This window comes from Physella acuta, unplaced genomic scaffold (assembly GCF_028476545.2).
Source record: "Physella acuta isolate Inbredline_101_S28 unplaced genomic scaffold, ASM2847654v3 ptg000261l, whole genome shotgun sequence".
In the NCBI taxonomy this organism is placed as follows: Eukaryota; Metazoa; Mollusca; class Gastropoda; family Physidae; genus Physella; species Physella acuta.
The window spans coordinates 119,592-131,166 of record NW_026731780.1 but is presented as its reverse complement, the minus strand read 5'-3'; the positions used below and the strand labels follow the sequence as shown (position 1 = coordinate 131,166).

The 11,575-nt window shown below is 39.0% G+C and overlaps 1 protein-coding gene and 1 non-coding gene across 2 annotated transcripts; one reads left to right on the top strand and one right to left on the bottom strand.

Moving 5' to 3' along the window:
• Window positions 1-3,172: 3,172 nt before the first annotated feature.
• Window positions 3,173-6,782, bottom strand: LOC131938968 (uncharacterized). The gene is made up of 3 exons (XM_059297215.1): window positions 6,583-6,782; window positions 5,340-5,435; window positions 3,173-5,005 (listed from the first exon to the last, which is right to left on the bottom strand). Exons 1-3 carry the CDS (start codon window positions 6,637-6,639, stop codon window positions 3,215-3,217), a joined length of 1,944 nt encoding a protein of 647 aa, XP_059153198.1. The 5' UTR covers window positions 6,640-6,782; the 3' UTR covers window positions 3,173-3,214.
• A 4,475-nt stretch (window positions 6,783-11,257) lies between these two features.
• Window positions 11,258-11,331, top strand: Trnat-agu (transfer RNA threonine (anticodon AGU)). Its single transcript has one exon. It is a non-coding gene; the product is annotated as a tRNA-Thr (tRNA).
• Window positions 11,332-11,575: the final 244 nt, after the last annotated feature.

Below are 11,575 nucleotides of genomic sequence, written 5' to 3'. Positions count from 1 at the left end.
CAAAACAATTCTACTTATCGAAAAATCACAAACTAGATGTGATAAGGAAGCTAAAGCCAGCTTTTTTTTTCTTTTAAAATCCAGTGGATTAAATTTGTCATTTTTGTCTTCTTGATAACTTGTTGATGCGTATAGCTCTAGTATTGTCAAGTTACCCGTTCTCTGAGACTCTGAGATATACTGACAATGACAAGTGGATATAATGACAAGTGTATACTGACACGTATACTGACAAGTATATAATGACAAGTATATACTGACAAGTGTATACTGACAAATGTATGCTTACAAGTGTATACTGACAAGTGTATAATAAGAAGTGTATACTAACAAGTGTATAATGACAAGCGTATGATAACAAGTGTATACTGACACGTGTATACTAACAAGTGTATAATGACAAGTGTATACTGACAAAGTGTATACTGACAAGTGTATAATGACAAGTGTCCACTGACAAGTGTATACTGTCAAGTGTATACTGACAAGTATATAATGACAACTGTATACTGACAAGTGTATCATGACAAGTGTATAACTATAATGACAAGTGTATATTGACTCGTGTATACTAACAAGTGTACAATTACAAGTGTATCCTCGGCCCAAGTAAAATTCTATTGTCCGGTCCCCACAACAACAAAAAAAAAAACCAACCCGTACAAAAAGGTCAAAGGTGACACGTCAACGTGCGAACGACAACTCGGGCAGACAAGTGCGCTGAGTGACGTCATGGCCTCACGAGGTAGAGGTAAGTTTTACGTTGCTTGATTAAAAAAAATGTTCGCAGTGGAAGAGATTACCCCGCCCCCCCCCCTTCCCCCCTACACCAACAAAACCATCCACACAAAGGCCATGCAACACTACCGTGTACTGTAATAAAGAGTAGTACCTTATTAGGTCAGATGGTTCCTTTCATGCATAACTTCGGAGGAGGGGGGGGGAACCCTTGTTTAGATAAAGTGCACGTATTGTTGTGGTCTCCTAGTGGTCGTCTGTCTGTGATTGACGTCACGTTTCTTTAATGATTTTCACTGAATTTCACCCTCCCTATCTCAAAAAAAAAAAGCCAGACTCCCCTCCACCTTTACCAGTAAAATGACGTCACACCTCAGCCTAACTCTACCCCATAATTTCTTTACTAATTACTTTTTTATTTTTAAAAGTTATTACGTTTTTTTTTTCCAATTCGTGCAGTTGCAGTAGTTATAAACAAGCCTTGCAGTAATTTCCTACAATATTTATAGTCTTTCTTAAATCGTTTCCAGAACAATGGACACTCACAAGAATGTCGAAATGACACTAAAATTCTAAATATAAGGGAAATGTTTCTTGGAAACCACCTCTTCCCCCCCCCCCCCCCCCCCCCACACACAATCGGAAGTGTGATGTCATCTATGATCAACCACCAAACAGGAAATAATGCCTGCAATGTATTATTTTTTTGTATTTGCCCTTTATCATAAAAATATGATGTTACCAGCAGCTATAAATAGAATAATTTTTTGGATTATCTGAAGACATGTAGTCTTTCAATATTTTTATTATCGATCTTACTACCCTCTTCAAATTGTTACGGTTACAGATTTTTTTTTTCGAAACTCATTTTTTTTTTTTTTTGCAATTTAGTCTTTTTGGGACGCCTAAAACTAGAAATCGGGGACGGCGTGGCATAGAGGTAGAGCACTAGACTGCTAACCCAAAAGTCTAAGCTTACTTGTACTTATTTAACATACCAATGGATACCTAGTTTATTTTGTATTTATTCTTTTTTTTTATACAACTTGTTATTAAACTTTCCCCGAAATTTCCACATTTTCTTTTCCCAGAAAACATTATCATGTCATTGTTATGTTTATGTGTTTCTAAGATTTTTTATACAAGTGTCAGATAATAGAATCAGTGTTTCTTCCAGACTTTTTTCTCCGGGGGGGGGGGGGGGCACTTGAAATTTTCGGGGGGAGGGCGGTAGACTTTCTTCGGGGGGGGGGGGCGGGGCGGACACTGTTAAAAGTATATATTTTCTATATAAATTATATAAATTTCATTTCGTTCGGGGGGGGGGGGGGGCTTCTAACCATAAAACGAATCGAGATTACAATACTAACAACCCTACACACCTATTTTTGGAAGAGTCTATTATCCCTATCCTCAATCATTCCTATGTCTTCATGCAGAGTATGTACGGTAAAGGTCATATTTTCGATGTATCATTACTCCTACATAGCCAGTTTAAAATAGCGTGTAGGATTTCATTTTTTAACCCACCTCTACTTTATTTAAAAAAAAATTTACTTAGAAAGGTGAAACACGGACATAAAATAACAAAATAAAACAACCAGTTCGATTCAGTTGCATAATCATATTCTGTATTGTCAAGTTTAGCAATCAAATAAGGCAATGATAACAGAAAGCACATACTTTTGTTGTAAACATTACATTCAAAATATAGCATATAAAAGAACACATGTGTTTTGTAAAACAATACAATTATGTAGGCGTATATAAGACACAGCATAAGTACAGGTACTCATTTAAGCTGAGCTATCACCAGCAGCTCACAAAAATATTTTTTAAGTGTAATGCTGGGTAAAATATGTTCAATGCCATTTGCCCTAAAGTAGGAACTATGAAGTATGAAAGACTAATTTACATCAAGGCAAATGTTGTGAATTTTTTGGTCCCTCACAAAACAAAATGTTAGTACAATGAAAGAGTTAGGTCAAATTCAATTACACACACACGTTTTGTTTTACAACATTTCTTCCTCGGTATGAAAGCGTAGTGTTTTGTCATAGTTCCAAATGTGGTTGTCACACTTCTACAACAGCATGTCATATTTGCATCAATAATGTCAGAGCATTCACAGTTAGATTAGTCACTACAAAAATTAAACATATGTCAATTAATAAAAACTTGACGCCATTTTGTTATCAAGTTATATCAGTTTGATGTCACGTGATGTTAACACTAAAGAACCAACAAGTATATACATATTTACATATTCACAAATTTAAAAAATGGCAGTAATAATGCGAAACAATTTTTCATGTAATCTATAAGAAATAAGTATAAATTTGTATAAAACATTGGCACAACGTTGTTTTTCTTTTAAGAAATAATTTGTTGTAGCGTAAATGATCAAGTTAAAATGATCTTATTGTTTTTACGGGTTTTTGATTGGAATTTTTTAGTTCTTGTGATAAAATGAATTTCACCATGGCCGCCATAGACTTTCGTCAGATCGGGTGTGACGCCATTCCGAGGTGTAAAAATCACTGCGCATGTCCCGTCTCGCCTCTCGCCAGTCCGCGCACGCAATCTCGTTCTCATTGTGGGGGTAGTCCGATGATGGTACGTTCTTCGTGTCCTGTCTCCCCTGTGCATAGCTTGAGCCCGTCCACTCGCGACCCGACTCATGTCCAAATAGAAGTCTTTTTTTCAAGGTCGGCGGGGACAAAGGGTCGCCGTTTTGGCGGGAGTGGACACTTGCTTGTGCGGTGGCGGGTCCATTGTGAACGGTGCGCGGCGAGATTTGCCCGGCAGGGGCAAGGGAGATAACCGGTGATTGATTGCCGTGCTTGTATGGTTGAGGGCGATGCTGATTTGGCTGCAGGGGGAGGTAATCGCAGTGACCGCGGTACTGGCTATTTGAATGGCCAGTGTGCTGATCTGAGTAATTTGAACGTATGCCAACATGACCCGAGTCGTTTGGAGCGTGGGGGTCCTGGTGGTAGCAGGGTTGCCCGCCATTCGCGTACCGCGCGCTCAACTCGTGGTGGGGGTCTCTGTGTTGGCTAGGAGCGTGACACGGTTCTTCACGTGTGAGCGTGGGTGGGGAGGGCGTGGGGGGCAGGGCTGAATGGGTGACGTGGTGTCGGTGTGAGGAGTCGTGCACGTGCATCTCTCGGAGTGAGTACGCCTGTTGCTGGTGGCCCAGTTCTGATTCCTGGTGTTTGTAAATATAAGAGTAGGCGATCTCTTGGTTGAATCTCTCGTTCATGTAATGAGGTTCTTGTTTGAGGCAAGGGCTGGTAGAGATCTGGTGGTCATGGTAACCGTAGAGAATGGTGGGCGGGGCGTCGTCCATAGCCGAGGCTGAATTGTCATGATGGTAGATATGCTGTTGGGGGTAGGGCGGGGATGGCGTGGTAGGGGTGTGGGGGGAGTCGGGGATGTGAATATGTAAGGGGCGCTGGACTGTCCACAGGTAATCATTCTCTTTGTTGATGTCACAGTAGATAACTTTGCTGTTGTTGTTTTTGTCATTCTCGTGATGGTGCTGGTAGACGGGTTGCGGGGTGTGAATGTCAGGGTGCAGAGCGGGCTCGCTGCTGTTGTGGCGCTTTCGGTCTTCGTGGTTGTCTGTGAGTCTTGACCCCTCCGCCTCCAGGTTGGAGGGTGAGATGCTCTGGGACCTGGACAGTCTGGGACCCGAGAAGTTCTCACTGTAAACCTTCAGACCTAGTCTGCTGGCTGACACAGCTTGCTGGAACTGAGATTTGGGAGAAAGTTCCGGACACACCGCCACTGCCTGCGATGACTGCGCGATGGTCGAAAGAGAATTTGGTCTGGGGACTGTGGTTTGGTTGACCGTGGCCTTGACTGCTATGTTAGCAAGGTCAACTGCGGCTTGATAATGTCTGGAATCGTGAACCGCCTGAGATGGATTCGAACCGCTCACGTGGGAAGGAACTGGTGTTTCTGTTTTAATTTCAACAGGTAGAACAGACTCTGGTTTTGAACTTGGATTTGTATTTCCCTGAACGACAGATCCTCTCAATCGCTCGACCAGATGGTTCTCCAACCTTGACCTTACGTCTGGGGTGACACACTTCACAGCGTCGATGTACCTGATGACCTCGGTAGCGCACTCGGAGTACCCGGCACTGAACTTGGCGACCACTTCCGGTTGTTCTGGAGCCTGCTGGTGCTGGATGTGACGCAGGTATTTGACCGTCATCTCCAGGATGTCGGCTTTCTCTAGGCGAGACACCTGGGCACCCTGATGGCACCAAAAAAAAATATTATTAGTATCAGATTTCTGCTGGGGTAATTTGGACAACTTACAACTATAAAACTAAAACTTATCAAGATTTAATGAGCAGTGAAATATTTAATTAACCATAATAAAAACACAAAACAAGTTATCAAAAGTTTTAACAACATTAAAATTTGATAGGATAATGAAATACATTTTAACAATAAGGTCCATTTAAAAAAAAAATTATTAAAAAAAAAAATTAGGAAAAAATTGGCCTTTCAATAAAAAAAAAAAGGCCTTAAATTTAGAAAAAAAAAGGGGTATTACTAATTAGTAATTAATTAGAATGACCTACCTCTGTTTGCATGGCGCTGAGAATGAGAGATTTAAGCTGACCCAAGCAGCCATTGATGCGTGCCCGTCTTTTCTTCTCTACCAAAGGTTTGTTGGTCTGGAAGAAAAAAGAACAGTTAAAATTTATTTTCTCATGTCTTAATCTAGAGAAGGCACGTCTTTGTTTTATTATCATGGTATACATATTCAGAACAGGAAATTGTTGCTTTTTTTTTTTGGGGGGGGGGGGGGGGGGGGTGTTACAATACTTTATAATCCTATATTTTAGAATCTTGAACTACTGCATCAACTCTTCATTAAGAATCAAGAGTTGGTTTTGATATCACATTGGAGAAGTTATCGGTTTTGTTATCACATTGAATAGCTGGCACGTCAAGCACAATCTAACACAGTGATACTTGATAATAAGTACTCACACTCTTTTTTAACTTATAATTAGGCTACTTTAATTAATTAAATTAGTAGAAGACAACGCGGCTAGATGAAAATCTACAAACTAAAAGTAAACAAACATAGTCTATTTGTAAAGGTAGGTCAAAGCATTGATAAGTTATTTAGACCAAAAGGCCCACCTACTGTAAGAATGTAATTTGTAATTAATTACACTTACAGACGGTTTTGTTAATTAATAATTAGATCTAGTTCAGGCCTAATAATTTTTTAAATCCAAGTTTAATTTCAAGTGCAGTGAAGATGTAGCCTAACTAGAATATTTACTAGACTAGTAATTGTATGGTTAAATAAAATAAAAAATTAACAGAAATAGGCCTAGACCCTAATCTAATACCAATGTATTCAATCCATAATTGCTTAACCGTTAATAAAGCAGCCTGTTTAATTTTATTGGCCTAACTATTTACTATTTATGACTGGATAGGGGAACATCGTTTGCGTTTTTACTATTTGAACAATCTAGATCTATGTGTAATTTAGATCTAGATTCTAGATCTAATACTGTTGAATAAGCAGTAGGTTTAATCGGGAAAAAAGCTATTTTATAAAATAATAATAAAAAGATGGTTTAGTCAATTAGCCTTCGTAATTAATATTAATATGACTGAGTGAACTTTCTTGTAGGCCTACTACAGCCTACTAGGATCTAGTACTAGATCTAGTCAAGTTTCTTACTAACAGTAGACAAATAAAATACAAAAAGGCCCAAGTTAAACTAAGTTTTAAACTGTATTAAAAAATAGTTTCTAAACCACCAAAATCAATCTTGAAATAAATAAACATGTACTTACCCTGCGACCCGTAGAAGGGCTCTTCCTAGGGGAAGCAACAACAACAGGACTCCCCATACTGCGCAACAATTGTGTTCGTCTATTTATTTCCGAAAGGGCTAATGTATTGATTCTTAGAAACGACTCGTGCGCTGTCTCCACTGCGCGCCCCGAGACTTGCGTCCGTGTCGCGGTCCAGTCGATGACTGAATTGATGCCCGGCTCGCTCGCCCGATATATTAACCTTTGATAATGCAGTTTCCAACCCCCTCCCCTACCCCCCTCGACCACCCCTCCCCTCCTTTTTACACCCTCCGAATCGGCTCGCCCCGGCTACACGAGCCGTGGTATGTGTGAAGTTATCTCTCAACTCGTTCCCACGGTCCGGCCCGACGCCGCTGGCCAATCGGAGACGGGCTTACAACTGTCGGCATGCGAGCCGCGCGTTGCGATTGGCCCGCGCGACAGATGTTCGCCTGCAACGCGAGCCGCGTAATGGAATGCTAATGAAGAATTGCGGGGCTGGGGCGGTGTAAATATGCGCACGTGTCAGTAGTACTTGTGGACTGCCATTGTAAGTCAGGGTTTTAATTGTTTGTGGCTATCAGTTGGGGGGGGGGGGGGGGGGGGGGCGTGAAACTGACAACAAAAAGGGATGAGTCATAATTTAAAATAAAAAAATAAATAAAAGGCAATCCTTAAGGTAAAAAGGTGACGTAGGCCTACTATTCCGTTACAGTGTACCTCTTGGCTGTCAAATGGTATCGTTGAAATCAATGCGGAGATGAGTCGTTACATATTAAATAAACCGGGAGTGATCTCCCCTAAACTTTCTCGAATATTCTAAAATAAAACTACGAGGGATGGCAACTCAGGACATAGACAATATTTGTTATCCATTTTTTAATACTTAAACTTTTTTATAATAGAATAGAATCTCGTAAAAAAAAAAAAGAATTGCACAACAAGTGAACACCTAATAAAATGTGCGTAATAGTGCGGGATATTATTAGTTCTTCCGGTCAACGGAAATTACTCAAAATTTGATAGAAGGTAGAGAATTAGATCTTTTACTTACACGTGAAATTTCATTTATCTATCTGAAATAGTACTCAAGTTATAGGCTTTTGAAAAATTCAAAGTAGAAAAAGTACCACTTCCGCTAATCGGAAATCGCTCAAAAGTTGATCAGGATCTACGATTTTGATAAAATACTTACATATGAAATTTCATCAACCTAGCTGTAACGGTACTCAAGTTATCGTGTTTACACACAGACAGACAGACACACACACAGACAGACACACAGACATACGGACAAAATTGCAAAATTATGTTTTTCCGTATCAGTGAGGTGTAAAACGTCGAGATTTGTAAAAATCTCGATTTTTTTTGCACGATTACAAGACTTTCTCTATACGAGAAAGTAAAAAAAAAAAATAAATTAAAAGGCGGTCTTGAAACGGGAAGTAATTTACTTTGCCAATATATGTTTGCAGCAGGTCATTATCGATACAGGAAATCAAAAGAAAATGCAGTTATAAATGTGATGCACTATTCAGATATACTACGGTACCATGCGACCTTAAAGTTAAAGTGGCATGGAAAAATACGTATGTTGTTTATTATTTTTTTTTTGATTAGGTTTAATACACAATGCATCACAATATACAAGTAACTTACAATAGCGTAGGATGTTTAAAATAATGGATATTTTACACTAGTCTTATGGTGTTAAAATGTAGAATATATGACAATTTTTTGTCAATAGAGTGAGTTGATTCAACGTGTTGATTCAAGTTTGTTAAATAATTCTTTAAACTTTAAAAACATATTTTTATCAAGTACACAAAGTTGAATATTTTACCACGAACTTAATACATCACTGACAGTAGCAGACCGTTACAAATGATCCATAGTAATCCCCCCTTGGTTTAAAAAAAAATCTACAGTTCACTCCCCTTACACCTCAGTGCTTTGATCAGTGTGGGAAAATTTTCACGTTTTAAAAGTTAAAAAAAAAACACGTGTCTAAAAATGATTTACCATTTATAACTCTATGCTAAAAAGGAACATAAAAAAACCAGAGGTTTTATGACAAGAGACAGGCGCTAGGCACTGCGTTTTGAATAGACTTGTACCAAACAGCAGTAAAAGGTAACTAGAGTATCATTCAGGGCGGTGGGGGGGCCGAGACTGCACCGCAAGGGGCGTCACCATATTCACACCATTTTTAGAAACCTTTTTTTCACCCCAACCAGTTTTGTACAATAGGACATTGGATTTTTGGTTTTTAGTGTCTTTCTAATTCTTTTGATTCTCCACATAGGCGCTATATTTTATGTGCAGGCTTCAGTAACAAGGGCGTCAGGAGTCAATGGAGTACTCGTTAATGTCCAGATTTTTGTGATATATATATATATATATATATATATATATATATATATATATATATATATATATATATATATATATATATATATATATATATATATATAATCAATGGTCCGTAAACATTCAATAACATGTCGAATCATTTATTTTTCTCAAATACTGATTTAGACCTATACTAGATGAAGTAGAGTCGTTTTGTTTCGGTGACTTGAAATCAAAGTTTACTGCTCCCAAATAAACACTGTGTACTTAATGGAGCTGTGTGTGTACTCAAAGACTTAGGATAGTCTAATCAGAAAGATGAAAACGGTTTGAACTTGACCATTCGTGACCACAGCCTTAATCTGTGTGCGGAGTGGCGTAATGGGATTAGGATTAGAGGGTTGAGATCGCGTTGCCGGGAGTTAACCTTAGATTAGCGATTACGGCATGGATTCGTCTAATTGATTATACAACGCACTCACGTAATTATTTTTACGTCTTTGATTTAAAAAAAAATATTTCCCGACATGTCGGGTGACTGGCGAACCCCCACCCCCGGGTTTTTTTTGTTAGCTGAGGAATTTTTGCTCGTGCGTTTCGCGAGTTGAGCGGGTTGTCCTGTCCGTGGTGACAATCACAGTCCGAACAATGGGCAGCGTTCCTGTCGCGGGCACTGGCCTGGTCTCACAGGGCATGGGCAACGGCCCTGCTTTTGTGTTGTCCAGTGAATAGAGGAAAGTGGTCACGGGGGGGGGGGGGGGGTGGTAAGAGAAGGAGGGGGGACCCCCTTATCAACGCATAAAGATAAAAGGTGGGGGATATAAGAATAGACTTTTTTTTTCTCCTAGAGATAAAAGTATTATTTTCAGTCTTGGAATATTTTTTCTCTTAGACTTGGCGCGTACGTCTTGACTGTAACAAAGATGGGAGGGGGGATTTGTCTTTGCCGATGTAGGTCAAGCAAGATTTTCATTATGTCTGACAACGCGACCCCCTGTCACCCCCCTCTTCACCACCCCTCCCCCCACCTGTTCTGAATAGTTCTGGGTCAGCTCTGGTCATTTATAAAGTAATATTTTGTATAGCGTCTCCTCCCCCCTTTTTTTTGTGTGTGCCGTCTTGTCTATCATCATTATAATGCTTGAGACTTGTTAAGAAATGTCTTTGTTATGTGATCTTAGGGGCTATAACTCTCCATGATCTGGCATCCACAATTAGGTGGAGATTTCTAATGTCACCTTTGACCTGCGTTGGATTTTAAACTACGTAAGCGACGAATATCAAGCTCTAGAATTTAGCCTTCTATAATCTAAAGTCTTCAGTTTCGTAGGCTGGTCATCTAGCTAAATCTAGACACTTGGGTTGCTATGATCGCAGGGATAAGATATAATAAGACCTTATCAATAATTAAAAGTTCTAACTGTGATGGGTTTTTAACTTATTTGTGAACATGTTATTATGTTATGTAAGTTATGTAATGACATTACGTCATAATAATCCCGAACAACTTAAAATACACTTCTGTTCCACAGTAACCATATTTTAAGCTAAAAAATCTGAAAATCAAATTGCTAAATTCATCCCCCCTCCCCACGTCATGCATCGTCACTGACGTCATATTTTTAATCCACGTAACATCTCGCCACAAACAGAAACATCACACCTCTTTCCCCGTAACACACCGTCACTAAAGTAACCCCTCCTCATCACACGTAACACATTGTCACAAGTCCACGTAACACAACTCTCCCTAAGATGTTTTGCCAATATTTCCATTGATAAGAGAATGATATATTCCGGGTAATTAATATTCCTTATTACATTATAATGTCACATTATGTTCGTATAATCGCGTATTTTTCTATACAGAATTATTTGTGAAAAGTTGAGTTGTTTGACAAACGTATGCATCTAAGAGAAGTTATGCACTTTTTTGGTCATATTATCTGTCAGTGGTTACTTCCCCTTCTAATGAATATATTCTATTACGTCATGTATACGGGGAAAACACCTCTGATATCACCCCTCCTCCCGACTATAATTTCCCGCCCCTGAATGCACCTACTATTTGATTTTGTTACAAAAATAAAATATATTAATTTAATTAGTTAAATCGTATTACACGTGTGCAGATATCAAGTTCAATAACTTTTTACATTTTATTTTAATCTGTGAACAAAATGAGGCCAAATTTCTTGCTCTACTTTCTAGATCTAGTAAGAATTTTGTATTTCTGTAATGTCCAAAATAGAACTCTATTCATTGACCAACTCACTCCAGCTGTAAGGATTACCAATTAATATACTTGCAACTACACATCGGCTCCATAGCTCAGTTGGTTAGAGCGTCTGCCTAGTAAGCAGAAGGTCGAGGGTTCGACTCCCCCTGGAGCCTACTTTTTGTCTCATGCATGTAATTCTTTCATTTATTTTAAAATGTTGCTTTTAAAATGAAACACTTCTTATGAGCTTAAAACACAGCCGTTTTGTGACAGTAGGCCCTATTTGTCCATTTCACAACAACAACCAACGGTGTTAAATGCACACATTTGTACTTGTGTTTGGTTTTGTTTTTAGTGGTAAATACTTGGTCAGGTGGCGACTTACCATGTGGATGTGTTTTATAAATGACACTGCGC